This window comes from Molothrus aeneus, chromosome 25, assembly GCF_037042795.1.
Source record: "Molothrus aeneus isolate 106 chromosome 25, BPBGC_Maene_1.0, whole genome shotgun sequence".
Taxonomy (NCBI): Eukaryota; Metazoa; Chordata; class Aves; order Passeriformes; family Icteridae; genus Molothrus; species Molothrus aeneus.
The window spans coordinates 2,760,222-2,786,665 of record NC_089670.1 but is presented as its reverse complement, the minus strand read 5'-3'; the positions used below and the strand labels follow the sequence as shown (position 1 = coordinate 2,786,665).

The 26,444-nt window shown below is 47.1% G+C and overlaps 1 protein-coding gene across 1 annotated transcript; it reads left to right on the top strand.

The window, feature by feature from the left end:
* Window positions 1–1,482: 1,482 nt before the first annotated feature.
* METRNL (meteorin like, glial cell differentiation regulator) lies at window positions 1,483–26,228 on the top strand. The gene is made up of 4 exons (XM_066565581.1): window positions 1,483–1,757; window positions 7,308–7,696; window positions 23,985–24,044; window positions 24,698–26,228. Exons 1-4 carry the CDS (start codon window positions 1,645–1,647, stop codon window positions 25,012–25,014), a joined length of 879 nt encoding a protein of 292 aa, XP_066421678.1. The 5' UTR covers window positions 1,483–1,644; the 3' UTR covers window positions 25,015–26,228.
* The last annotated feature ends 216 nt before the right edge of the window (window positions 26,229–26,444 follow it).

The following is a 26,444-nucleotide window of genomic DNA, read 5'->3' as shown; positions in this document are numbered from 1 at the left end:
TGTTTAATGCTCATTCATGAACTCTCACCCAGCAAAATCAGTGCCCTTCATAAAGCTGCATGGCAGACTCTTGAAAGAGCAGCAGGAGACTAAGCAACTCGCTGATCTGGAAATATTTTAACCCCTCTTCTATCTGTGGATGTACAATATCAATCTCAACCCTCTTGTTGCTTCTTTGAAAGAAATTGTGCGGCACCTGGCACATCAGAGCACAATAGGTGTGCAGCTGGATCATCTTCCTCCATCTGTGGGGTTTTTTTTCCCCATTTATCTTGGCCTGGGTGGTTTGGGCTTTAGGCTGATTCACCCCCTGCACTTCCCTCACGTCCTGGAAGGCTTCTAAGGGTCTCTGTCACTAAGGGTTAAGTATCTGAAGTCAACAGCGGAATAACCCGGGACATTAAACAACACAAGGAGTTATCCCGAGTGGTCATTAAGTGGTGAAGAGTAATACAAATAATATCGAGTCCCAAGTGCTTCCTGGTAAGTGGAGACACAAGAAAGTTGCAGCAAAATCGTCAGCCTTCATCTACCAGGAGCCGCGCCTTGGCGGGGATCCTACTGCACGCTGAGTCACCTGCTGCAGCGAGTGCAGGGCGGGCACCGGGGCTGCACCCCGGGGACAGAGTGCAGGCACCCCCAGGACAGAGTGCAGACACCCCCGGGGACAGAGTGCAGACACCCCCGGGGACAGAGTGCAGACACCCCCAGGACAGAGTGCAGACACCCCCGGGGACAGAGTGCGGGTCACTGCGGGCACCCCCGGGGACAGAGTGCGGGTCACTGCGGGCACCCAGGGATGCACCCCCGGGGACAGGGTGCGGGTCCCTGCGGGCACCCAAGGATGCACCCCTGGACACAGGGTGCTGGTCACTGCGGGTATCCCTGGGGACAGACTGGGGGTCCCTGCGGGCTGCCCCCGGGGACAGGCTGCGGGTCACTGCGGGCACCCCCGGGGACAGGCTGCGGGTCACTGTAGGCAGCCGGGGCTGCACCCCCGGGACAGAGTGCAGGCACCCCCGGGGACAGGCTGCGGGTCCCTGCGGTTTCCCGGGGCTGCACCCCCGGGGACAGGGTGCGGGTCCCTGCGGGCACCCAAGGATGCACCCCTGGCGACAGGGTGCGGGTCACTGGGGGCCGCCCCAGCGCAGAGAGCGCATCTCAGTAACTTTCCCTTTGGTCCTGCCCGTCATCACCCCTTCCTACACAGGGCAGCTCGGGGGAGCCCAAGCAGGGCGGGGCAGGAGCGGAGCTCTCACCCCGGGCCGGGATCTCTGCCAAGGGGGCTCGGGGCAGCGGCGGAGCCCGGGACCGGCCGTAGCCGCGGGCGGCCGCTGTTCCCGATCCGGCGCCGCGTTTTGCCGGCGCAGCAAGCGCCGGCCTTGCCGGAGGAGGAGCGGCGGGAGGGGGAAGGGGGAGGAGGAGCCGGCCCTCGGCCGAGCCGCTCCCGCCCCTCAGCTGGGAGCCCGCAGCCAGCGGGTGCGAGCGGCAGAGCCGAGCGGCGCCGCGCCGAGCCGGGATGCGGGAGCCGGGCATGGGGTAGCCGCGCCGCCCTGCCGCGCTCCCCCCACCATGTAGGCGAGCCCCGGTGCCTGCACATCGCTCCCCGCCGCCTGCACCGCGTTCGCACCGGCCCGGGGGACCATGCGGAGCGCCCCGGTCTCCGGGCTGCTGCCGCTGCTCCTGGGGCTGCGGCTGCTGCTGGGCAGCGGCGCCGCGGCTCAGTACTCCAGCGACCTGTGCAACTGGAAGGGGAGGTGAGGGGCATCCCGCCCGGGCCGAGGGGAGCGGGGACTGCCGCGTCCATCGCCGTCCCGCCGGGGGAAGATGCTGATGCCGAGCACAAAAGGGAGACTTTTCCCGCTGTGCTGCCCAGCCCGCGAACGGGGCGGCGGACGGCGGAGAGCCGGGGCCGGGGGCGGCTCTGCCTCCCTCCTTCCCTCCCGGCGGGCTCACCGCGAAGAGACGCTGGGCAGCGGCCCCGGGCAGGGAGGGATGGAGGGGCCGGGGCGAGCTGGGCTCCCCTCGGCGGGCTTGAGGGGCCGGGGCGGGCTGGGCTCCCCTCGGCGCTGTTCGGGGGGCTGGGAGAGGGAGGGCGGTGCCAAGTCCGCTGCAGAGAAGTTTCTCCCCGCAACCATCTTCGCTCCGCGGAGGCGGCGCCGCGCCCGGGGAGCAGCGCGGCAGCCCCGGCTCGGAGCGGCGCTGGATGCGCTGCACCTGCGGAGCGCGTCCCTCCCCGGGGCTCCTGCTGGCTCCTGTCTGCTCCCTTCCCTTCCCTTCCCTTCCCTTCCCTTCCCTTCCCTTCCCTTCCCTTCCCTTCCCTTCCCTTCCCTTCCCTTCTTGGCGCTCAGCCCCGGGGTCACTCTCCGCTCCCTCGTCCCGCGGATATGATGATGATGATGATTATGATGATGATGATGGTGGTGGTGGTGATGAGCTCCGGGAGCGGGGGCTGGCACAGCGGCCGCGCTGCTGATTTATTCTAATTGCACCGGTTGAGAAACCTCTCCAGTTCTCAAGTGTTTATCTCCCAAATTATCTTTCCTTTAATTGCTTGTAATATGTTTAACGCGTGTGGTTGGGTCTGTGACCTTCTCTCCTCTTTATAGGTTTAAAAAAGCAGCTCTGCTCAGCTAGCAAGTGTTGCTGGTTCAGACTTACTTGGAGAGTAAAATAGTTCCTAACTCTAATGCACTCTTCAGATGTGACTTTCTCTAATTTAAAAGTTTGGCCCGCCTATATCAATGGAGTGTTTTGGAGTAGAGAGAATTCAAAGTGGGGAAACAATTGGATTGACTTTCAGCATCATGATTTCTAATCTCTTACTATCTGAAATATGGTGCTTTGTATTCACTTTTTTTTTGAGTTTTATCGATAATTGATGTTAATCACAGTGAATTTCATTGAAGATGAACCTGCTTGATAGGGATGAAACCTCTGGCAAACTCCTAATTTGTCATTTTTCTTTACACAAAAAACCAAACCAAAACAAAAACACAATCAAAATCCCCCCCAAAACAGACATACAAAAATTCCCCCTGAAAATGCTGTACCAAAGCATTCCAAAGCCTCCCAGCTGCACTCCTTACCTGGACCTTACCACCTGCTACTGTAGCAAATATTTTAAAAGAATGGTGACAAACCCTTGCAATTCTGTCCTGTTTTGCTGTTATTTTTGTCCTGTTTTCTTAGACCGAGCAGTGACCCCCTCGTGTCACCTGAGCAGGGTTGGAATAAGCAATGCCTTGAGTGTCAGCTAAGGGGGTGTGGGCTGGGGGGGAGTGAAATCTTGTACCTGGGTTTGGGATGAACCTGGAAATGCCAGCTTGGATTTACTCACCTGCTGTTGTTGTGGTGAGCTGAAGTGGTGACAGCTTTGTGATGAAGCTGTTGGATGAGCAGGGAAGGAAGAGCAAAGTTCAGTCTGGGTGGTTTCACTTGTGGGAGAGTTTTGGAGTTCAGGTGGGCTGGAGTTTTGGGAGGGGATAAAGTAACCCAGGCTGACTTAGGCCTTACTGGTGGCAAACAGGTGTTGTCAGAAATGCTGGCAGTCTAAGGCCACTCAATATCATCTGACTTGTCCTAAAAACACAGAGCTTGAGAAGGAAAGAAAGTCATTTGATGCACCAGTAAATATCACTAATTAAATATTCCAGTGTGGATACCAAGAGTTATATGGGGTAGAAAGAACTATTTTTAATGCAAAATCTAATATTTTGAAGTCATGTGATGATTTTTACCTTGACTGTTAGGAAAAGTTATGAACTTTAATGTCATAGTCTTTCCCTAGAGTGGAGTCATAGGTTGGCTTGTGCTGGTGGATTTGGGAGTCGTGTCATCTTCTGTAGTAAACCTGAAAGTGTTTTCTCACCTTAAGATAGATGTCTATGTTAAAAGCAACACTCTTAAAAACAAAACATTCTGGATATGGGGTTTTTTTCCCTATTAGCTTGTGGAGAAGTGATGAGCTTATACCCCTGAGCAGGATGAAGAGCTTCACTAGGATTCCTCTGGATGCTTCCAGGGAAATCTGATGCAATGCACAGCTTGACACCTGCAATTTAAGTACAAGCCATAATAGCATCTTAATGCATAGCTTGTCAGAGAGCTTCCAGGAAAGCTTTGTCCAGGAGAAAGCAGAAACTTCACTGTGATGTGTCCAGTTATTACTTGTGCTGTAACTTCAGGTTTTTGTGCTGCAATGACCTCGTGATGCTTTGGGCAAAAGTGCTTCAGTGTCAGGCTGAGAGAATATGCTGGCCTGGCATGTTTGACTGTAGGACAGAGAATTCAGCTCTTATGTGGCTGCTTTTGTCCGTCAGTCTTGCTCTTGGTATGGTGGATGCTCTGAGGAATTCTTAATTTTCTCTAGACTGTCATCTCTTATTAAATTCTCCAATTTAGGAGCAAAAGTTCCCTGTGTTCATTGCAGGGTGCAGGGAGGACGTGGGTGCTTGTAGGGCTCTTCAGCACGTCTTTAATGGAATAAATAAATAACTGAAGTAGATAGTGTGAATATTCTTCTGGCTTCTTTTTTCTTTAAATAACACCTGTTCCACATTGCAGCATAGCAGCTCACTGCAGTGATATTGTAACAGGTTTTTCAGGGCAAACATAAGGAGATGGCTGAAGTCAGAAAGGGAGAAGAGCAAGGAGACAGATGCAGTGATTCAGGATTGCTATGAGGAAGTAGCTGTAAAAGTAGCTTGTTATAGAAGCAAGTCCCAATAAACAGCCCACATTTAAAATGGGTGGATGGCTCATCCATCACTGCAACCATGAAACACCTGCCCTATGTCCTTTCCATAAAATCAAAAAAACCAAAACTCCAATGAGTCTGGAGAATAAAAAGGCCCCTGGGTCTCCATTACTGTGTGGACCTGGTGGGGCTGATGGGTGAGAGCTGAACCTGGTGTTTAACAGTCTCAGTGTGAGGACAAGTCATCCTGACTGCAAGCAAAGTGACAGGTTTTACTGGATGATGATGGTTGCTGTTAAATAATGTGAACATGTATTTTGAAATCTGCTTAACTTTTGAGTCATCCTTTATTATAAGGCTTAATGTGTGCAGGTACTCGTGCTTGATGTATCTGTCTAATGGCATCACTCTTGCCTGTGGGATATAATTGGCTTTCAGAAGATAATTTCAGAGTCCACCCTGTTTTCGTTTGAACACCATAAATGTTTGAACAAAATTAATGAAGCTTTTTTTTTTTTTTTTTTTTCCTCTGGCAGAAATTCACTGCCTCAGTGTTGTTGGGATCACTTGCAACAGAAGTTTCACTGCATGAGTTCAGAGTTTTGCCCCTGGTGTCTTCCTTCTGTTTAAGCACTCAGGCTGGAATGTGCCAGTCTGAGTCCTGCAAAACCTCTGCAGCTTGTTTTGATGTCTTGAGCAGGGACAAGTGATGTGTGGGGATAACTTTCTGCCCCTTTGCTGAAGGAAAACTTTTACACTGTTTAATTTTGTTTATTTGCAGCTTGCACATAAACAGACTTCTGTGTTTTCTGTTGAGTGGCATCATGTGTGTGCTGTGGTGAAAACTGATTTGGTGGACCAGATGTGGATTTACAGTCAACTTGAAATATCCCTTTGCAAGTAAAGTTTCCTGAATGTGTTAAGTACTACTGAATTTGAGGGCAAGAGTCTAAAGGTTAAAAGCTTGTCCCTCTTTCCTCCTCATCTGTGTTCTTGATGTGGCTTTCAAGATTCTTCAAAAGCACATGTTTGGAGGCTCCATTGTTATTAAATATGACTTTTTTCTTTCTGAGCTTCCTCGTGTAACCTCTATCAAGTAGGTCACACCGACACTCACAATAATGAGTCACGTCAACAGTAAATGCAAACCATATGGTTTGGGTTTTTTCCCTTTTACACATTGCCTGTAGTTACTTTCTAAGTGCTGACTTGAATTTAGACCCTGTTCAGTACCCAAATACGTCTTTGGGATGGGGAACTGTGTATTTGGAGGTTTCTGCTGAGGAACCAGGACTTGATGTCATCACTTGCACTACACTAAAATACGTTTTTGCCACAGATTTCCTGTGTAACCTCCGACTTAAACCTTTTAAATAATTTTTTTTTCTCATCTTGGTTCATCTGCCCACAAGTGGGAATGTTGGGAAGCTTCCCTAAAATCCTGCAAAGCAGACCCATGAGTCTGGTTTTGGGTTGTCCTCTACAGGCACAGGATAAAAGGTGCTTAGAGCATAGGAGGAGAAGAAACAAGCTTGGTGGTGAAGTCATTTGCTCCTACTCAATAGGTTTGTGACAGGACAGAGACTGGGCCTGAAGGATTTTTCCCTAATAACCCAAATACTGCAGCCAATCAATCAGGCTTCCCACAGCTTGTTCCTCCAGCTGCAGTGCCTGCCCTGTGCAGTGTTTTAGGGCTTTGAGTCACTCTGGCAGAGAGCTGGTGGGCCTGATGCAGCATCACTGATGGGCAGCAGGGGTTTTTCAGAGCTGCCCTCACTTAGGGCAACTTGGGTCCTTAGGAGGACCCTGTTGTGCCCATCCCTGTGTCCCTGTGAAATGGTTGTTGGGCTGTTCATTTTTGGCCATAGTAAATGGCCACGTGTTCTCTTTCTTGCTAAACACAGCTCTGTGTCTGCTCGTAGCCCATCAGTGAAAATGGCAAACTGAGCTTAAATGTCACACTGGGTAGCAAGGGAGGAACAAGTTCCTACCAAAAAAAGCAGCACATTCAATGCTTCCCCAGCTATGACAAGGGACAGAGGTGTCTCCTCTCCTCTTTCTACCTCCCAGTGTGGGGATTGGGGCTGCCCAGCTGGGCTAGAGGGTATTGGTAGCACGTAGAGCAATGCTTTTGCTGCAGTTTACAGGGTGAGCTTGGCACCCCTCCCAGTTTCAGATCCATTGGGAATATAGACTTGGAAGGGGAACAAAGTACTTGGAAAAAGGTGGAGTCTGATCTGTGAAGCTGGAGAACATGCTGGATTGAGCCACCAGGAAGGGAGTTAGAGCCTACATGTTTTACTCAGCTGATGGGCAGTACCTGAGCCTGTAGTGATTTAATTACTTTTGATCATGTGCTTATATCCTATTTAATTTTGAAGCCTATTACTAGTGGTTGGACATTTTCTTCTGGGGGATGATTTAAAATTGTCCTGTAATATTAAGGCTGAAATGTTGCAAGAGACCTGCACTGCTGAGCTGGATGGGCCCACACCCAGTGATGTCCCGGGCTTCCTGCATTTCTCGCTGGGTGTTTTGAAAGGTTTGACATTCCCATTGTTAGCTCTGTCATTTCTCTAACCTCCTCTCTCTCCCTTTCTTCCTGCAGTGGCTTAACCCACGAGGCTCACAGGAAGGATGTTGAACAGGTCTACCTCCGCTGCTCCGAGGGCTCCATCGAGTGGATGTACCCCACGGGAGCACTCATAGTCAACCTGAGACCCAATATCTCACCTGCCTCTTACAAACACTTGACTGTTTGCATAAAGCCCTTCAAAGACTCTGCAGGAGCAAATATTTATTTGGAAAAAACTGGAGAACTGAAACTCTTGGTGCGAGATGGAGAGCGCAGCCCCAGCAGAGTTTATTGCTTTGGCTACGACCAGGGGGGGCTGTTTGTGGAGGCCACTCCTCAGCAGGACATTAGCAGGAAGATTACAGGCTTCCAGTACGAATTGATGAGCAAGGGGATAGCAGCTGACTTGCACACAGCTTCTGGTGAGTTCTGGGGCATTGGCAAACTCCCACCTCCTGTATTGGATGTGTAACAGATGGCAGAGAGAGTGAGTGAGTGAGTGAGTGAGTGGGAAAGTGGCTGGCTGTGAGTTTCGTGTGCTTTTAAGGACGTGTTTTATAAACAGAGCGATTGCAGAAGAATTGATTTGGTTTTTGGTTTGTTGTTGTGTTTTGGAAGTTGGTGGCATGGGCTGAGCTCCAGTGATTTGTTGAGGGCCACAGTGCAGGATTCTCCCCTTGCAGGGGCAGGGTGGATTACAGGAGCTGGCTTTACCCTACACTGAACTCTCCTGGGCTTCCCAGCCTTGCTGTAACACTTTTCTAACTACTTTTTTACTCAGTTTTTAAGACCCCACTGCATGTTTTGAATAATAAACATTTGAACAAGGAGGCACTCCTTTTCCTTGGTGTTTTTTTCCCCTTTGCAAGTAGTGCTACTTGCTGACCTAATTATTGCTTTTTCTGTTGTGGTTTTTTTTTTTATTCAAACAAGGAAAATGGTGTGCTCCTTCCTCAGCTCTCCTTATTACACTCTCCTGAGCATTACTGTGTCATGGCAGAGCTCCTCAATAATTTTACAGGACAATGTTGTCTTCTCTCTCAACCATTATGAAAAACAAGTTTTGTGGGGAGGAGTTTTACTCCAATGAAAAACTTATAGGAAAGAGGAGTGGACAAACTGAAAGATCTTACAAGCCTGTAAAGTCTGGTACGAAATAGCATTTGGAACAATGGCTGCAGGTGTGACCTAAGTGTGCTGAGCAATTAGACAGTTTGAGAAGAAAAACTGGCATTTGTGGAGGATGACAGGGTGAAAGGGGAATTCCCTTTAGACGGGGGATATCTGGTTCATGCATCTTACCCAATTCAGGATTGCCTCTAGCTTTTATCTCCAAAACCAAGGAGGGGAGGTTTCCAGAATAGCCCAAGGAATTGCAGATTTAGGGTAGTTTATCTCAAATGACTGCAAGGATTTCAAGGTTTAGGATTTGTTTCAACCAGATTTCTCTTTTGAAATGTGGGCTGCCTTTGCTCTTTTGGGTGAAGGCAGCGAGAAGAGTCCTCAGAGCACACTTGGGATGACTCAGCCCGGGGTAAACCCGATGTTCAGTGAGGCTGTGTGGCCCAAGAGCTCTGTGGATGCTGGCCAGACTCTGCCGTGCTGATGCCACATGCTCTGCCCGAGATGCTGCTTGATAAGCAGTGCTGTGACTAATTAAACTGCAGCTGGATCTTCCAGGGCTATCTTCTGTGGGCTAAGTGATTGCAGAACTTGTTCCATCCTCTCCCCTCCCTGGCTCCTTTCCACACCAGGCTCTGGGTTGTCTGTTTGTGTGTTTGTGCAGCCCTGCCCGTGGTAAATGTTGTCACGCCAGCTCGGATGGGGCTTTACTTTTGTGCAGCTCTGAGCTGGACTCAGCTGAGCAGAGCTGGGCTCAGGGCTGATGCAGTAACCTCGGGAACTGACAGGTGGCAGCTTTGCCATTAAAACAAAAAAAAATATAAACACAAATATTTTAAATTTGAGGTCACTTCCTTTACTTTTGCCATGCTCACAAGTGGCAGCTTATTATTGGGCATTCTGCATTTTAAGCAGACTGTTCTGCCACATCCAAAATTACTGTAAATGAAGTGGGGCATCTCTGCTGAGCTGCTTTCCCAGTAAGATCATTTGTGCAAAGATGAATACATTGTGCAGAATGTCAGCTATGTAGTAAAATTCCATTGCAGAAGACATTAAATACATTGTTTAATCAGTTATTTGGGGAATGTTCCCAGATTCGGTGCTGCCTTCTCTGTCAGGCTGTGAGGATGGAAACACAGGCTAATGAGAAGTCACTTAGGCTTACTAAGAAAAGTCCTGTGCTCTTTTATTTTCCAAAAGAATTGAAATTGCTTTTGCATATAGTAAAATAATGTGACAGAAGCACTGCTTATCACTGCTGGGTTTAGTTTGCCCTTAGGGTTTCTCCTGAGCTTTGCTCATTGAGGACTTGCTGCTGACATCCTTCACCAGCACAAACCGCTGTGTTTTCAGAACTAAATGCTTTTCTTTACACATAAAATCTTGGACATTTTTAAAGCAGATGGGAGCATTTTTTCAGGGACGTTCAGAAGTCAAACTGAGGACTGCATCCAATTACAGCTTTCCTCTTTAATAGACACATTAAATCACTTTTTCAGTGACTGCTGTATTTTCAGCTGTAACAGACACTGGTTAAATTTCAGTGCTGCCTTATGAAACAATGTGGTGGGGAATCTGCTCCATTCTCCAAGTGTCTTGTTTGGCTAGAAGAAGCTTTTTAATAGTTCATCAGCAGAGCCTTCAGGGCAAACTGGGGTTCTCTATTGTATTTTAAATTATTTCTCTTGCCTTTTTTTGGATCCCCAGACTCTGGGGAGGGGCTGTGCAGGGTGAAAACACGATGAAAATGCCATACATGACTCTTTCCACTACTCACTTAGATGAGCAGTTTTATTTTCCTATAAATATCTGTACGTCTGGGGGAAGTGCCAAATAGCTGCCTTGTGAGGCTTCCACAGAGCAATTCCTATTTGAGGCTCTTTGCAGCTTGTGGACCTCCTTTCTTCTGGAGCTGCTTCTAGCTTTCCTGTGAAACCTCAGACTAAATGCTGAGCTGCTCACTTGGAGGGGGAGTTTACAATCACTGAAGACTTTTTTCCCTGGAGAGGAGGCTCAAGTCAGAGGCAAGTGCTGACCTTAAAGGAGCTGAAAACTGGGTTTAAGGTTCTGCATTTCCCACCACCCTTACTTCAGGCCCTTGTTCACCAGCGTGGCTGGTGATTTTGGCTGCTGCACTCTGGAAGAAGAGGCTGCTGTGTCTCAGTTGCAGTTTGACAGAGTTGAGCAGAGCTGGCAGTAGGTGTGAAGAGGTGACAAAGATGTGAGATGCTGTTGTAGATGGGGTCTGAGATGTGCCGGGCGGAGGAAGCTGCAGTGTTTCTTCTGATGGCAGAGAGCTGAAAATTGCAAATATTGCATGATTTCCTTGCTATTTCAGATGCCTATCATGAAAGACCCAGGTGTGGGGCTCAGCAATCCAGCCCTTTCCTTGTGCAATAACTACTTGCTAACAACTTCTCCTTGCTTTCCCTAAATGCTGGGCTTGTTTCCTGGTGATAATTGTTGTACTCTGCCCTTGAATTTACTCTCTCTTCCTAACCTGGCATCCCAGCGCTGATTAAAGGGTGTAAGTCATCTGTTTAATACTTTAATGACCTGTTGTGTCCTTAGAGTCCTGACATTGCAGGGTGCATCAACAAATCAACAATGCTTGGCATGGTGCCTGTGGTTTAATTAGAAATCCTCAAGTTTTATTAGTTTACAGCCATTCTTTCCCACTTAATCAGAGTCTAGCAAATAATTCAGTAGAAAACAGATGCAGGTTCTGCATTGCCCTTTCCCTTTTTTTTTTTTTTTGAAAAGTTGAATGACACAGGGCAGTCTTAACAATTTTCCAGATTTTGGGGACTTAACCCTTTTCTTGGCTCTGACTCTGCCTTACCACAGTCTCTCAAAAATTTCCTAACTGTAGGAGGAATTTGTGCTGTACTGGTAGATTTTAATTCAGGTTGCTGACATCTGGTGTGGGAAGTTTTTTACTGTGATAGTAACAGTCAAAAAAAGTCCATTTCTGTGGAGTTGTACTTTCTTAAGATGGGAAGAGGAGTGAAGGCAAACATGCCTGACATCATTTAATGGGAGTAGTCCCTGAGAAGGGTCACCTTGACAATTCAGGCATCTGGATGGGTGAGTTCTCTCTTCATATCCAAAGTGATGGTTGACTGAAAGTGCTTTTGATTTCAGATTAGGCTTTGGGCTGCACCCCTCTATCATTCCCATCCACGCCGATGGCCCATTAACTCCAGCTCGTGCTCTGCAGCCTCAGTGTTTGCCCCAGTGAAGAACTGAGGCACTGTGACATTTTGGCCTGAGGCCACTGGAGAATCAGCAGAACTTGTAGGAGTTGTTGAATTCTGTTGATTGTAATCTTTTCTGCTTGTGCAGGAAGAAAATACTCTGAGTGTCAGCCATTCACTGGCTGACATATTGACAAAGAGATGGAGGTTTTGGCAAAAGTGGTCTGGCCATGTAGTCCCTACAAGCTTTCTGAAGGTTCTGACCCACATGAGCTCCTCAGCTGTGCCTGGGTTAGGTCTGCCTTGCACCACAGCAGCCTGCTTGCTTTAAATTTCTATGAAAACTGTAAAGGTCCCTTGAGAATAATTTACTTTTTGAGTACCTCACCTTCTGCTCAACTAATCTGAAACAAGAATCTGTAGGTTTGGCCAGAAGTTTTGGAGAGGAAGGTGAGTCCTCTTCCCTGTCCCACCAAAGAAGCTTTATTCTGTTACTTAAAGTCTGTGTTTCAAAAGTGTCTCATCAAGCCCTGGTCCAGCTTTGTTCAAGCTGTGCAGTTTGCTCTTCCCACTGCACACTCATGGGGGTGTTTTTAATTTAGTTGTCAGAGCTCAGGGGGTATATTGAAAGCCCTTTCATTACCCACCTGCTTCTGTGTAGTAAAGAAGTCAAACTTTAACAAAAATGCTCCTTTATCTTGATGGCATCTACAGATTTAGTGCAGATGCTATTAACTGGTTTATATGTTTTCTTTATTAATGGGTACCTGGCTGAGAATATGAATACATAGGAGGTACAACACTAGTGTGGGTATCTGAAAAACAAGGCAAAACTGGATAAATCCAGTTAAGTAATTTACAGTATTCAGCTATTTCCTGTATGCTGTTAATTCACTGCTCTGAGAAATCAGATCAGAAATTCAGAAAGCTCAGAAGTCTTTGGGCTATACCAGTGTTTCTGCTGACAAATGACTTTGTAAAGCACCCTTCTTAACTTCTGATCCTTAATGCAGAGTGTGTTTGGCAGAGGTGGGGCACCAGTCTGCCCTATCTCTGCAGGAATCATCCCAGGGCTCTGCTGTCATTCCACCTTGCAGGCTCCCAGTCTCATGCTTTCCTCTGGTTCCTCACAAATATCCAGTCTTTAGGGTTTTTTTTCTTTCTTGGAGGCTGGATGTGGTGCTTAGCTTTGTAACCTGAGGCAGCAGGTGGTGGAATCACAGAATGGTTTATTTTGGGAGAAATCTTTACAGTGCACCCTGTGCAGTGTGCAGGGACACCTTCCCTGGACCCTTTGCTCAGAGCCCCACCCAAGCTGGCTTTGAATATTTCCAAGTTTAGGGCATCTACCACTACTCTGTGGATGCTGTTCCAGTATTTCACCATCCTCACACTGGTGTGTTTTTCACTTCTTGTCAGAGTGGAAACTTTGAGGTGTTCTGTGCCAAGGCTGGTGAGCAGAGGCCGTGCCTGCTGTGCCCTCGCTTTGCCAGGGCGACCATGGCTGAGCTCCTCGCTGCTGTGGGCAGGAGAGGCGATGGAAAGGAGCACTTGGAACGCTTCAGCTGAAAGTGCCCATGACCTTTGTGCCCAGCACACGTTCTGCCCGAGTAGCTGTGACCATCTGAGGTGTTGGCACTGCCCTGTGTGGCAGAGAGGGAGCACCACTGGGTGCTGCATGGGCTCTGATCCAACCCACCCCGTCAGATGAGGGAAATGCCTTGCTTTTATTTCTCCCCTCCCTGTTTTCTGTGCAGGTTAAGACTCTTGGGGTTGAGGGGTTAGAGCTTGATGGTTTTTAAGGTTTTTTTCCAATCCAAACCATCCTGTGACTCCATGAAGTGCACGGAATAGGTTGATGCTGCACTCCTCTCATTTGGGGCCTTCTGGAGAAATGAATAATAAACAGGCAATGAATAATAAACAGCCAATGAATAATAAACAGCCAAGTTGAGGGATCTGCCCTATAAGCCTGAGCACACCTTGCTGGGTGGCTCACCTGTGCACCTAAAGCTTTGATGATTTGTTTGACTTTTCTCTAAAAGGTCATAAACAAGTTTTAAGAGAAAAACATCAGAAAACAGCCTTTATTGTAGTTCTCAAAACACACTGCAATTAGTGCCTGTATAAGGGATCCTTCTGACACTCCTGCTCTAGGATACAAGATTTCAAATGTTTGGTTTTTGTGTGTGTGTGTGCTTCCCCTCCTTGCAGGAGCCTGTCCACACTAACTTTATCTTTCCCATAGTATCCAAAGCTTGGTACAAACTAACCATGAAAATATAACCATCATTCCCTAGCCCTAGTGTGCAAAGAACACATTTAAAGCTAGTTTTTGAGGGCTTGTCACTGCCCCTCGTGTCATGGAGCAGCACGGAGCTGGATCTGGCTGGCTGCTCTCTAACACTGCCTGGAGTGGGAATAATTTTGAGAAGCTGGAAACCTGCTCCTATTATTCATGTGCCTGAATTGCTCAGGTTTGTGGTGAATGATTGACTGGGTGGGAGAGTTTGAGAACAAAGTTTTTGATTTTTTATTTTTTTTTCCTGTATGGAATGGTTTCAAAGTGCTGCTCTGATGCTCAGGGAATGCACACACCCATACATCACCTGGAACTGAGCAAGGGTGATGTTTTGGGGTCTGAAAAATGCTGGACTAAGAAGCCTTCACTTAAAACCCCCACCAAAATTGGGTGGATTCCCTAATTTAATCTCTCCTTCTCCCAAGAAAATGGCTTTGCCAGCACCTTCTCTGGCCCTGCTTGTCCTTTGATGTTGGACAGGAGCTGGTTTTGCAGTGGGCAGAGGAGGTGACAATGGGGCTGCAGTGATAAATACACAGCTGCAGGGGACAGGGGGATAGAAAATAGCTTATTTTTGCTAGACTGGCCACGAATGCCGTTAGCTTATTTCTCAACTCAGTGGGCAGTCAAAACCAATAAGCAGTCAGGTGTATTGTCTGGGCAGCTGGGGCTCTGTCTGCCCTGACCTTTGTGTACCACCAAAGATGGTCCCACAAACAGAGCTGCAGTCCAGCCCAGTTGCTTGGCAGTCTTTAATAATGCTCTGTGCTTGCTCTGCAGAACTGTTTAGTTTGCTAATTCCTGAGGCTGCAGTTAAAGAAGGGATGAGAGGGCGGGGAAGCTGCATTCCCCTTCCCACTGACTGCAACATGGGCCAGATCTTTCCTGTGTTGGAGTCTTGATTTGCAGGACAGAAAATCTCTTTCGCCTCGATCTGTGCTAGAAGCCAGCAAATATTCACTGAAATATTGCACAGATACTTGGAAGATATCCTGGACCTAAAGCTGTGATATGTTGGGTCTAACTTTGGGAGGTTTAATACTGGCTCAGAAAAGCTGCTGCCCTAGCACAGCCTTGGTCCAGTTAACCTTTTTCTGGTTCAGATTTGTGGAAGGATTTTTTGGTGTGGGTTGTACAGACACCTCCTGACTCCTTTATGGGATTTGAGCATTAACTCCTGCAATGGGCATCAGCACATTTGCCCTTATCCTTTCTGTACTGAAGCCCTGCAGTGATCAGAGGTGCTGGGAAATGCACACAGAGCTGGTCTGGCACCCATTGCCCTGTCTGCTCCCCAGGATCATTCCTGTCTGTACAGGATGCCCCTCTGCCCACCAGAACTGCTGCTGGCTTTGCATCAATTGCTTCTATCTGCAAGTGGGTGTCAGAAATTTGAGAGAAAATAATTGTTCCTATGTAGAACTGGTGAATGGGCTTGATATGACAAAGCAGGATGTGCTTTTAAGGAAGAAAAGGTGATGTATCTCAAAGCTTTTACTGTTACAAATGAAAAGTTTTAAGTGGCTTTTTTTAAGGTTAACTGGACAATGTTACAGCATCAAAGATCTCTCACTGTGGAGATGCAGCCCCTCCACAACCCTTCTCAAAAATACACTGATCAAACAAACATGGTTTTAAAGCTGGCCTTGTTCCTTCAGAGCTCTCCCACGTACCAAAAAGAATTTGATTTCTAGACACAGGAAAGAGAAGGACCTGTGTGGAGCTGAGTGCACATATGCTTCTTTCTTTTTTTTCCTTTAAAGACTCACTTAATCTTTGATCTGTCATTACTCCACTCTCAGGGTTTATCTTTAACCAGCCACTTGTTTCTTAATTCTATTCCTCTGCTCCATCAGAGGCATTAATGGACCGAACCAAAGGGGAGGAGAAGGGAGGGAAGGATTTGTGTTCCTGGCAGGGCTCCAGCCTGGTAGTAGGTGCTGGCTCCAGCCTCTCCTGTAGCCCTGGCAGGGGCAGGGAGAAGTGCTTGGCTGCACAATTTCCCCGGGGCATGGGAGTGAAAAACACCTTACTTGTTCATTTTCTGCTGTGCAAGCACTGCATGACAGCTGAGCTCTGTGTTAGCTAGGAGAGACAAAGCCCAACAGGACATCAAAAACTGAATAACTTCACATTTTCCTGGATCTGACCCCTGTGAGCTTTTACAAGGCTTTGGCATGATGTTTTCTTTAGAAGAAAGAAGAAATCTTTCCAGAGTGAATTTTGGGAGGGGATGAGCCAAGCCCTAAGTCTGTGTGGGTTTTGAGTCAAGGGAAGCATTTCCTTTGGTGCTGTGTGGCAGGGGTGCAGTGCTGGCATGTTCTGTGGGGACAGCAAGGGACACTGCCCCAGCCCTCTGCTGCAGGTCAGAGGGGATCACAGGAGCTCCTCAACCATCCAAAGGCACCTCTGGCTTCCAGCAGCTCATCTCTCCTCATGCTTGCCACTCCTAATCCCCCTTGGGCAGTAGAGGTAGGTTTGAGGAAGGAGGGAGGGATTTTCTGTGAGATAGTCAAATAGAGCTGCTTTTTTATGGCTTTATAGTGGTGTCTTGTGCCTGTAGAGCAGGAGGAATTCCCAGCAGTTATCTTGCTGCCATCTTTTCCCTTTAATTGCAGTTAGGGAGGGAGAAGAGGAAAAAAAGAAAGAAGCAGATGTGTACAGGTGCTGCTTGCCCAGGAACCTGGGCTGGGGTGGCTGCAGAGACACTTCTGCTTTGCTGAAGTGCAGAGAGAGGAATTTAATTTAACTGGACATCTGCTCTGCTGAGTGGGGCTTTTTGGACACAATATCTTGCAGGCTTGACTGTAACTGAGGGTTTTTCTGGAGCTGTGATGCAGTGGGTAAGTGTAGGAGCTGGGCTGGGATCTGGCACTGATCCAGTCACTGCTCTGTCTCTGCCCACCCCAGTGCTGGGGTTTGCCACAGAGGAGGAAGAGGAGGGACAGCAAGAGGTGTCCTGAAGCTGTGACACTTTTCATCCTTTCTCCTGGCTTGATGCAAATCGTGCATGGAGGTGGAGTTTAACAATGTTTAATGCTGCTTAAATAAAAACTGCTCTGTGGGTTTTTCATTCCTTTTGTTTTGCTTTGGTTTAAATTTTAAACAAATGGCTGTGTTTCTAGCTGACCTTTCAGCTCATTTGTTAGAATGGCTGCTGCATCTTGGAACAGCAAAAAGGCATCAATCCCAAAGGATCCTTACGTGCTCTGGACCTGCTGAGCCAATTTCAGTTTGAAAACTGTTGCAAACAGAGCTTGCCTTGTACCAAATCTCTTCCTCACATTGTTTACATAAATAGTTAATCTTTGCTACTTAGGGACTTTAATACCCTCTTGGAAGACAATTCTGTGAAAAGATAAATTTCTGGTTTATGATCTCTTGTCCTAACGTTTCTCAGAACACAAAGGTCATCACATCTCTAATAGTGAGGTTTTACAATATGCTTTTTTTATTCTTTCTTTGCAGGAAGGAAGTGGTATTGACTCGATTCTCTTGTCATAGTCCATGCCACAGCCTGCAAAATCTGCATTTCATTAAATTTATTTGCAGGTTTAAACTGTTCTTGGCCAGTGCCTGTATATTCCAGGTTATTTCTGGAAACTTGTACATATGGGCAAGTTGAACTGAGTGTTAGAAGGCAAGGAATGGGATTTGACACTTCCTTTTCTGGAGGGGTAAAATCACTGGTGTCCCTTCTTCATACAGAGAGCTCAGGGAAGGATTCCATTGCAGCACCAGGATGTTGTTTCAGCTGCTCCACCACCACCACCTTGTCCTGTACCAAATCTTGGCTGTAAGAAGAAGGGAATCTTTGAGTTTTGTGTCTTTGCCCATGATCCTTGTCCCAGGTTGTCTGTTCTGCTCAGCACAGGGGCTCAGATTGACTTTCTAGCAAACAGGGGGATGGATGAACATTTCTGCCTTCAGAAGAGCACTAAACTCTCATGATGTTACTCACAGCATTAACCTTGCATTCATCAAAGCACAGCCTCATTGTGGCTTTCAGTGCTTAAAGGGGGCTAACAAAAGAAAGGGAGACTGTCTTTTTACATGGGCAGATAATGATAAGATAAGGGGTAATGGTTCTAAACTAAAGGAGGAGAGATTGAGATTAATGCTAAATTCTTTGCTCTGAGGATGGGGAGGTTCCTGGTGAAGCTGTGGCTCCTCCATCCCTGGAAGTGTCCCAGGCCAGGCTGGATGGGCTGGGAGCAACCTGGGATAGTGGAAGGTGCCCCTGCCCATGGCAGGGGGTGGGAATGAGAGGATCTTTAAGGTCCCTTCTGTCCCAGGCTGTTCTGTGATTCTGTGGTCCCATGCCTGAGGTTTATTGATCCAGAGGGCCAGGAGCAGGACAAGTCCAGCTCTCCTGTTTGTTCCCTGACTTGCTGTTTTCCTACTGACACGCTGGGAAAAGTGCAGTGCTTGCAGAAAGCTCTGTAATCCTACCCCATCCAAAGACAGGAAAACCTTGTAAAACAAAGGAGTGATGAGAGAGCTCCTCTGTGTGTTGTGACAGGGTGTCAGTAATTTCCAGCCCAGCTGTGGAGAGGCTCTTAGGTGTCTCCTGGCCCTGTTTTCCCCCAGTGTGTGGCTGCAGGTATTGTGTTCAATGCAGGTGTGCTGGATGCAGCTCTGCTGGCCCCAGCTCCAGCTCTTTCTAAACACAAAATGCTCTGACAGTGCAGCTGCATTGATGTAGTTCTAGGTGGTGTTTCAGTGTGGGGGTTGTGAGAGTTTTGAGGTTGAGTGTTGTTTTGGCTTGCTCAGGAAGAGCTTTCTGAGGTGGTGAGGAAAGTTGAGGTGTATCAAGAAAAGGAAAGGACTAGTCACAGCCTGGTAAACCAGAGTGGTTATCAAATTCCTGTCCACCTCCACTGCAAAGCAGGGGTTTTTTTTTTTGTCTAGGATATGAGCTGTGAGAGGTTTGCTTCATGGAAGAAATGCTCCTTCAGAGGGGAAGCACAGGCATACTTAAGAAGAAATAATTAGCAGGATTTATTTCACTTTGTAATTAGTTAAAGCAGGATCAGGGCAAGATTTATTATTTTTTTTCTTGCTCATATGATGTTTGTCCCTAAACTCTTGTCTCTCATCTGAATCACTGATCCAGTAATCAGTTGAGACATCATAATTTTTGCTTAGGACTCAGAGAAACAACAGAGAAATGCACCATTATTGGAGAAACCACATCTCTATTTTTATAATCTGCTCTGGGAAGTCTGCACTCTGTGTTTCCAGGAAGGAGACTCATCCTATGATGCCCTTTCCAGTCTGGGTGCTGCCAGCAAGAGCTGCCAGTTACAGAGCTGGCAGCAAGAATTGGAAAGGTGTGGGTGGGTTTTTTTGTTCCATATGAACTAATGCTGGTGTCAGGCTGAGGGAGATGGGTCTGTGGCCCCACAGGGGTGTGCCTGGAGGTGCTGCAGTACAGGGATTGCAACAAGACCCATCTGAATGTCTTGAAGAGAAGAGACTTCTTGTTTTAATCAGAAAAACGAACAGAAAACAACACTTCAGCCCTGCTTGGACCTCCTTGGTAGCTCTTGATGCTTAAAAAGGCCTGACTGCTCATCAAAGGGTTATTCAGAAGTACTGAGGTGTGGGTGATGTGTGCTGTGGAAGAGCAGATAAAGAGCTCTGTGCTTTCCTCCCCCAGCATCCACACCTTCACCACACGGCACGCGTGCAGCCGCTTCTTCACCAAACCAAAGGGTATTCCTCGGTGAAGTGGTTTTCTGCAATTACTTTGTGTTCAACATTTTCACTTCTGCTTAAAATGTGTCTCTTCCTGTGTGTGCTGCTGGCTCAGGGGTGGGTGTTCAGCACAGCCTCTCTGGGGACACAGGATGGAGAAGGTCTTTTGGGCTCACTGTTGAGTGTTGGGATGGTGGGTAGGGACCTGCAGCAGGGTTCTGATAGCTGTGATGTTGTGGAGTGTGTTGAGAAAAATCTGGACAGGCAGAAGAAACTTCTTTCTTGTGGGTTGGAAGCTGGTTTTGGGGTAAGGTCGGGTCAGTCAGACCCATGGGTGGCTGTTGAAACACAAATGTTTCAAAAGAAGACCAGGCCCCTTCATGTGGTTTGTGTGATGCCTGCAGCCAGAGCCAGCACGTCTCGGTTCCATGTGTCCTGCAGGGAGCTGCCATCCTCCACCACGGCCCCTCCAGAGCCTCACCTCCTCTTTTCCAAGGAAAGAAGGGATGTATGCCCACAAATCAAAGGGGGAAGGACTGGAGCTGTGTGTGTGAGCTGAGACAGGCCAGCAGCACCTCCCACCACTCTTTGGGCAGAGTGTAAACTCAGCACTAAAGGGGCACTCAAATCATCCACAATACTGGGGAAAATCCCTTCTAGACAGCCCAGCTCCCTGCTGCTGGCAGAGCTGGGAGCCACCTGAGGCTGGCATCTCCTCAGGGCACATCCCTCTCTCTTACCAAGCATTTCTGCCTCCCTGTGGAGAGGTCCAGGAGAGGACCAGCAACGTGTTTGACAAAACTGTTGGCCAACAAGTGCGGTCTATTGTTAGCATCGCCTCGTCCTCCTCACTAACACCAGGTTCAGAGGGCAAATCGCTCAAAGCAGCTGGGACATGACTGCTGGCTTGTGAGGAATGATGTAATTACATCTCCCTCTGCGGGGAGGTGAATAGAGAGGCCTTTGGAGGCTCTGGGTGTTGGAGGGAGAGGGCTGCCTCAGGTTACTCCAGGTCAGGATACTGTCAAAATCCATCAAAGGCACTCCCAGGAGAGTCGGCGGCCGTCGTGCACAATGCAGGCTTTATGCCACTGCTGCTGGAGCTGAGCTAGAGGCATCTGGGCTTTAGAGAACTTCAGTAAAATGTTGCTTTTCTATGTCTTTTTTTTTTTTTTTCCCACCTCTCTCCTGCTGCTGTATGAATTAAGGCTCTTTGGCTCATGGAGTTTAAAGGAATTAGAGCAGCTGACGTTGATATTGTTGTTGCAAGCTCATAGGCTTGCTTTTGGATGTGAGAACCTGGGCAGCCCTCGAGACATCCCCAGGGAGTCAGGATCTGGCAAACACAGCTGCCTTGTTTAGTAACCAGGCCCAGTTCCCCAGAAAATGAACATCTTCACCTGCTGTGCATGAGTGAAGTGCTTTTCTTGGGGTTGGTTTTTTATAAATTTATTTTTTTATAGTTAAAAGGATGCTTCCTGTTCTAGCCTGAGGTGTGTGTGTTATTTTGACCTATGGATGGAGCAGAGCACCTGCTGCCCAATCCAAAGGGAATGAGTGCTGAACTGCAGCTAAAGCCACGAACTTTTGTGTTAAACACACAGATTCCTTCATGGCTGTGGTTCAAAAGAAAGTGTAGGCATTGCCACCTCCTAAGGATTTATTCTCTTTTATGAGCCTTTGTAGAAATCAGGCTTTGGTTGTAGCCAGGGGATGTTATTTGCTTTTTAATGGTCCATTTACCTCAGCAGTAATCCTTCACAACTTGCTTTCCATCTGTGCTTCCATACCTTGTTTTTGCCGCTTGCAAGATCTATTTGATACTCTGTGAATGCAGATGTGGGAGTTGTCCCACAGAGGAGGATTTTTGGTCTTCATCTGTCTGGAGCTGCAGAGATGAGTGGTGGAGAATGGTTGTTAAAGCAGCTCACATGCCACCACACTGCTGTGAGTCAGCTGGACCTGAAGCAGGTTTTAAGTAATGATCCAGTGTGAGCAATGCTGAGCATTTTTAATTTCCTTTTGTATTTAAAAGGCTGCAGGATTTTGCCTAGGGTCCACAATTAAAATGATTTGATTCTGTGTACACATGGAGATTTGTTCATTTGATTTATTACCGTGTCAGTCTATTTAAATGGAAGGAACCACTTTTAAAGCATTTTGTTTTTCATCTTTAATGCTGTTGCTTGTGTTGCACTCCTTTGGAGAACAGAAATGCCTTAGTCATTTTGGTGTTTTCAATTTTCTGATGGGGCTGGATGAACTACAGACGTGTCTGGTCTAAACCAAGACTTAAAAAGGCTGAGATGCTTTTTTATTACAAGGTCTTTCCAGAATGAAATATCTGAAATCTAGCTGTGGATTTAGAGGATGTCCATCAGCTGTACTTTGTTTTGGAGCTTGTGTCCATGTGAAAGTGCTGTGGGACTTGTGCAAGTTCCCTCTAAGTCAGGTCCTCATTTGGACAGAGGCAGCCTGGGGAAGAGGGATTTTTGCCCTGGATGGATTTGGGAGGTGCCATAAATGAAACAAATCCATAGTAGGATGTTTAGTGACTGACACACTGAGACTTGCCCAGGGAAGTGCTCAAAACCTGTGTGCATGTGGCACTTGGGGACAGGGGTTAGTGGTGGCCATGGCAGTGCTGGGTTAATGGTTTGACTCAATGATCTTAGAGGTTTTTTCCCAACCTGAATGATTCTGTGATTCTGTTACAATTTTCTTTGTCAGATGAAGCTTCTTTATTTGTTCTACCCACTGATCAAAATCTCTTGAGTCTAAAACTTGAAGTATCTTTAGCCTGAATTTATTTCAGTTCTCCAGTTATGTCCAGGCTTCACCTGGTTCTGCATTTCTCATTATATTACACATTTTCCAAACTTTTCTGAAAAAGAGAGCTGAAATAGTATGTGGGGTAAGAAGGGCAGGGAAAGCTGCCTTGTTTCTGAAAGCTTTGGAGGTATTCAAACTTTACAGAAATGTGATTGATCCAGATGATATTCTGCCTATTCCTTATCTCTTCTTTTGGAGCTTTTTAAGCTCCTTGAATTATTCCTTCAAATATCCCTGCTCAGAAATGTGCATTTTACGTTTCCTTTAATCCTATTAAACAGCGTGTTACACTGTGTATGAATCATCTGACTGGAGCAAATCTGGTGGATTTGGTTCAATAATCCTTCTTTCTGGATCACTGCCTTTCTGGGTCCCTGGAAAAAAGAAGAGATTTGCCATGTCTTGTGTCAGAGGGTGGCTTGTGCTGTCTGACAGGAGGGTGGCAGAGCATCGGAGGCACCAGCTGCATCTTATGGACAGGCTTAAATCTACTTTTAAGTGCAATGGATCAACTTTGGGAAGCAGGTGGGGGAGAGGAAGGCCGTGGCTGTTTGGGAATCTAAACTAAGTGTTTTCAGATGTTGAGGTTCAAAAACCAAATATTTTGGGGGTGGGTTTGGCTTCAGTTTGGTGGTGGGCGGTGTGATGGAATCTCATTGTCCAGTCACCTCCAGTGGAGCCCTGCTCTGCTGGAGTTGTGCCTGTGCTGATCCAGGGTTTCCATTTTCCTGGGTGATATGTTGAGGTGACACCAGGTGACAGACAAGGTTCTGATCCTTGTGCCACCATGGACAGACTCACTGAGCATGGCCAGGAAGGGCAGATCCTAATAATAAGCAAATTCCTGAACTCAGCAGGGTGTTATAGAAACATCTGTACTGCAGCTACAGCACCTTCTCCTCAGCAATATCTGGCTGAGTACAAAGAGGAGCCACATTCTTGCATTGATTAGATTAGTGCAGATATCCAAATGTTTCCAGCAGTACAGGAAATGGTCTTTGTGCTGCTTGAGCTCAAGCAGATATGGGCTCGAGTTTCCGCTTTGCCTCAACGCCCTTCAACACGTGCCTTGGGGTATTTCCCTCCCCTCTTTGCCTCCCCCACTCTGTAACCTCCTGGATCTTTGATGTGGTGATGACTAAATGGCTCTACAGCACTTGATAGAAATTGTAAGAGGGAGGCTTTGCCATCAGAGTATAAAAGACACATGATCTGAAGTGAATTTACAGCAGAGCACCCTGCCAATGCACCCAGAACCAAAACAGCTTTTGCATAAGTGCAGTGAGTGTGTGCAATGTCTGCTAGGCAATATATCCCAGCAGGATTAGTAAAGACATCCCTATTCCTGCTTGGGTACAAAAATCTCATGGGGGCTCTAGGGTTAGCCCCCACTTCTTGTGGTGGTAGAGATGCCAGGCAGATCTTTGGAGTGATTGTGCCCATGCTGTGTTTGTCAGCCACGTTTTTGTTTAGTTTAAATGGTTTATTTATTGAAATGGATTTATTTATTTGCTGCTGTCTAGTCCTTGGCTAATTGTCACCTTCCCTGTGCAGCTCCCTGCCGGCCCTGCAGTGACACTGAGGTCCTCCTGGCTGTCTGCACTAGTGATTTTGGTGAGTTCCTGTCTCCCCAGTCCCCTCTCCTCCAATAAAAACCAACAGACCTCTCCTCACTCCCGCAGCCTCCACCAGCAGTAAATGTCCTCTGAGGGTGCTGGGCACATGGAGAGCTCTGAGGAGTTCAGAAGTGTCTGCCCAGCTGGCACCACCCCAGGGTGGACAGAGTGACACAGCAACCATGGTAGAAGGTCAAGGATTTGGGTGCATTTAGGAGAGGCCATTACTTCTTGTTGGTCGACTTGACAAAACACCAAAAGTTTCACTAATTGTCCATGCTTCCCTTTTTAAACGGGAAATTGGCATTAGCTGGATCTGTAATGGTTGAAGAACAGAAAGTAGGTTGTCAGGGAGCATTTAGCACAAATCTTCTTTTTAGAATTCTTCATGATTAATGCTGTTTTTTCTGGTGTAATTATTTTTCAGTTTAAATTTAATTTGTGCATGCCCTTTGCTGAACAGATTGCAAATATAAACTATAAAAAAGGCAAATATATACTGGAAGTTACTAGATAATCTTAACTCTCAGAATAACAAAGGACCAAAACTTGGGCTGCTGTAGTGAGTCAGTTCCCCTGGCTGCACAGGCCTGGAGGGTCTTCCAAAGCATTTTTGTGTAATTAATCCTTAAAACCTTTTTCTGTTTCCAGTGATCAGAGGCTCCATTCAAAACGTGACGAACGAGGCAGAAGAGCAAGAATCCATAATTCACGTTGGTGTCAACAAACTGTACAGGCAGAAGAGCAAAGTCTTTCAGCTGACAGGGGAGAGTGGGAACTGGAGAGGACAAATAAAGACCTTGCTGGAGTGTGGGGTGAAGCCAGGAGATGGAGACTTCCTTTTCACAGGACGTATGCACTTTGGGGAGGCCAGGTTAGGCTGTGCCCCTCGTTTCAAAGACTTCCAAAGGATGTACAAAGAGGCAAAAGACAAAGGGCTGAACCCGTGTGAGATTGGCCCAGATTGAAACCCCCTGTTTGGCCGAAGATCACTTTTAACATTTGGCCAGGAATGTTTCCTGGCTGCAGTGGAAACTCTGATCAAACCTGGTCACTGAGGCTGGACAGAGCTGGAGGCTGAGACCCCACAGCCTGCAGTGCTCATGGAAGCAGCAGAGGTACGAGCTCAGAGGGCTGCCAAGCAAGAAAGGCTGGATTCTTTAACCAATCTTGTCCTTATGAATTAAGTTATTATATTTTTTTAGTGACTTCCTTAGGAAAACAAACAAAGAAAACTCCCATGGTCTTAATAAAAGGAAAAAAACCCAAATGAAAGCCAAGATGCCTTTGTATCTTTTTAATACTAATTTTTAAAAATGTCTTAAGCTGATGTAGCATTTGGTATGGCATATTCTGTATAAATTGCCACGAATGTGATAGAGCACGGTAAAACATCTTAACATTGATGCTTTGTAAAAAGCTTGGTGTACAATTCAAAGTTGTTTCTTACGACAGAAATTTATGGAGCCAAACTCTTATGTGTGTGTGTTGGTTTTTTTTTTTATTTGAAAGAATGTACAATTGCCACCTGCAATTTTTTGTCCAGGCTGGCAAATTCTTTCCATTCCAGAGAAATAAAGGTCCCTGGATTTGACACATGCTGTTTAAAATCTTTATTTTTTTCTTTCTTCTTAAGGCTGATCTCAGCTAGTCCAGATGTGCTCATAGATCAGTTCTGGGCTGCTTGCTTATTTTGTGGCTTCACTGAGCAGAACCAGAGTTCCTGTGAGGCATTGGGAACCACAGTTTTTTTCAAAGGGGAAGCAAGAGCTATTTTTGGAGATTTTTAGACATGTGTGCAGGCGAGGCTTTAAGTGTTCTTCTCTCTGATGCCAGCAGTGTTATTTTGGGACTGGCTCCAAAGGCAGGCTGCCCCTTCATGTTTAGCTTGAAACTTTTAAGTGTGGTAGCTTGGCATGAGGTGACTGTTGATGCTTGTGAGTCCTGGGGGACATGACCAGGCCACCTTGTGGAAAAGAAACACTTGAATCAGGCTGTGCCACCTCTGCAGGCTCTGTCCCAGAAGAGCTCTCCCCTCCCTGTTCTCCATCGCTGATGGTGCCTTCACAAGGATTTTAATCTCTTGCCCATGTTCATTCTTCAGCATTCTCCACTGCTCCAACTTTTATTTTAGGCTGTCAGGTTCTTTAAATAAAAAGTTTCTACTCAGTGTTGCTTTTTACCTGATCCCTCCCCTCTCCTTTGTGTAATTTGGTTCTGAGGCTTGGGGAGGGCAGCTCAGGGGATGGTCCTGGGTGGGTGCAGGAGGTTCTGAGATGGATGGTAAGGAGATGTCCCATGACCCTTATCAGGGGTAAAAGCCCCAGGGTTGTACCAAAACACTGGCCTGAAGTGAAACCAAAATCCCTCTGCAAGTGTTTCTGTGAACTCCTCCCAG

What these genes read in the sequence shown, in the direction of transcription:
- METRNL (XM_066565581.1), top strand. Translation starts at nt 1,645, where the DNA reads ATGCGGAGCGCCCCGGTCTCCGGGCTGCTGCCGCTGCTCCTGGGGCTG. An exon ending in CTGTGCAACTGGAAGGGGAG is followed by an intron (nt 1,758 to 7,307) that starts GTGAGGGGCATC and finishes TTCTTCCTGCAG; the next exon opens with TGGCTTAACCCACGAGGCTC. An exon ending in TGTCTGCACTAGTGATTTTG is followed by an intron (nt 24,045 to 24,697) that starts GTGAGTTCCTGT and finishes TTCTGTTTCCAG; the next exon opens with TGATCAGAGGCTCCATTCAA.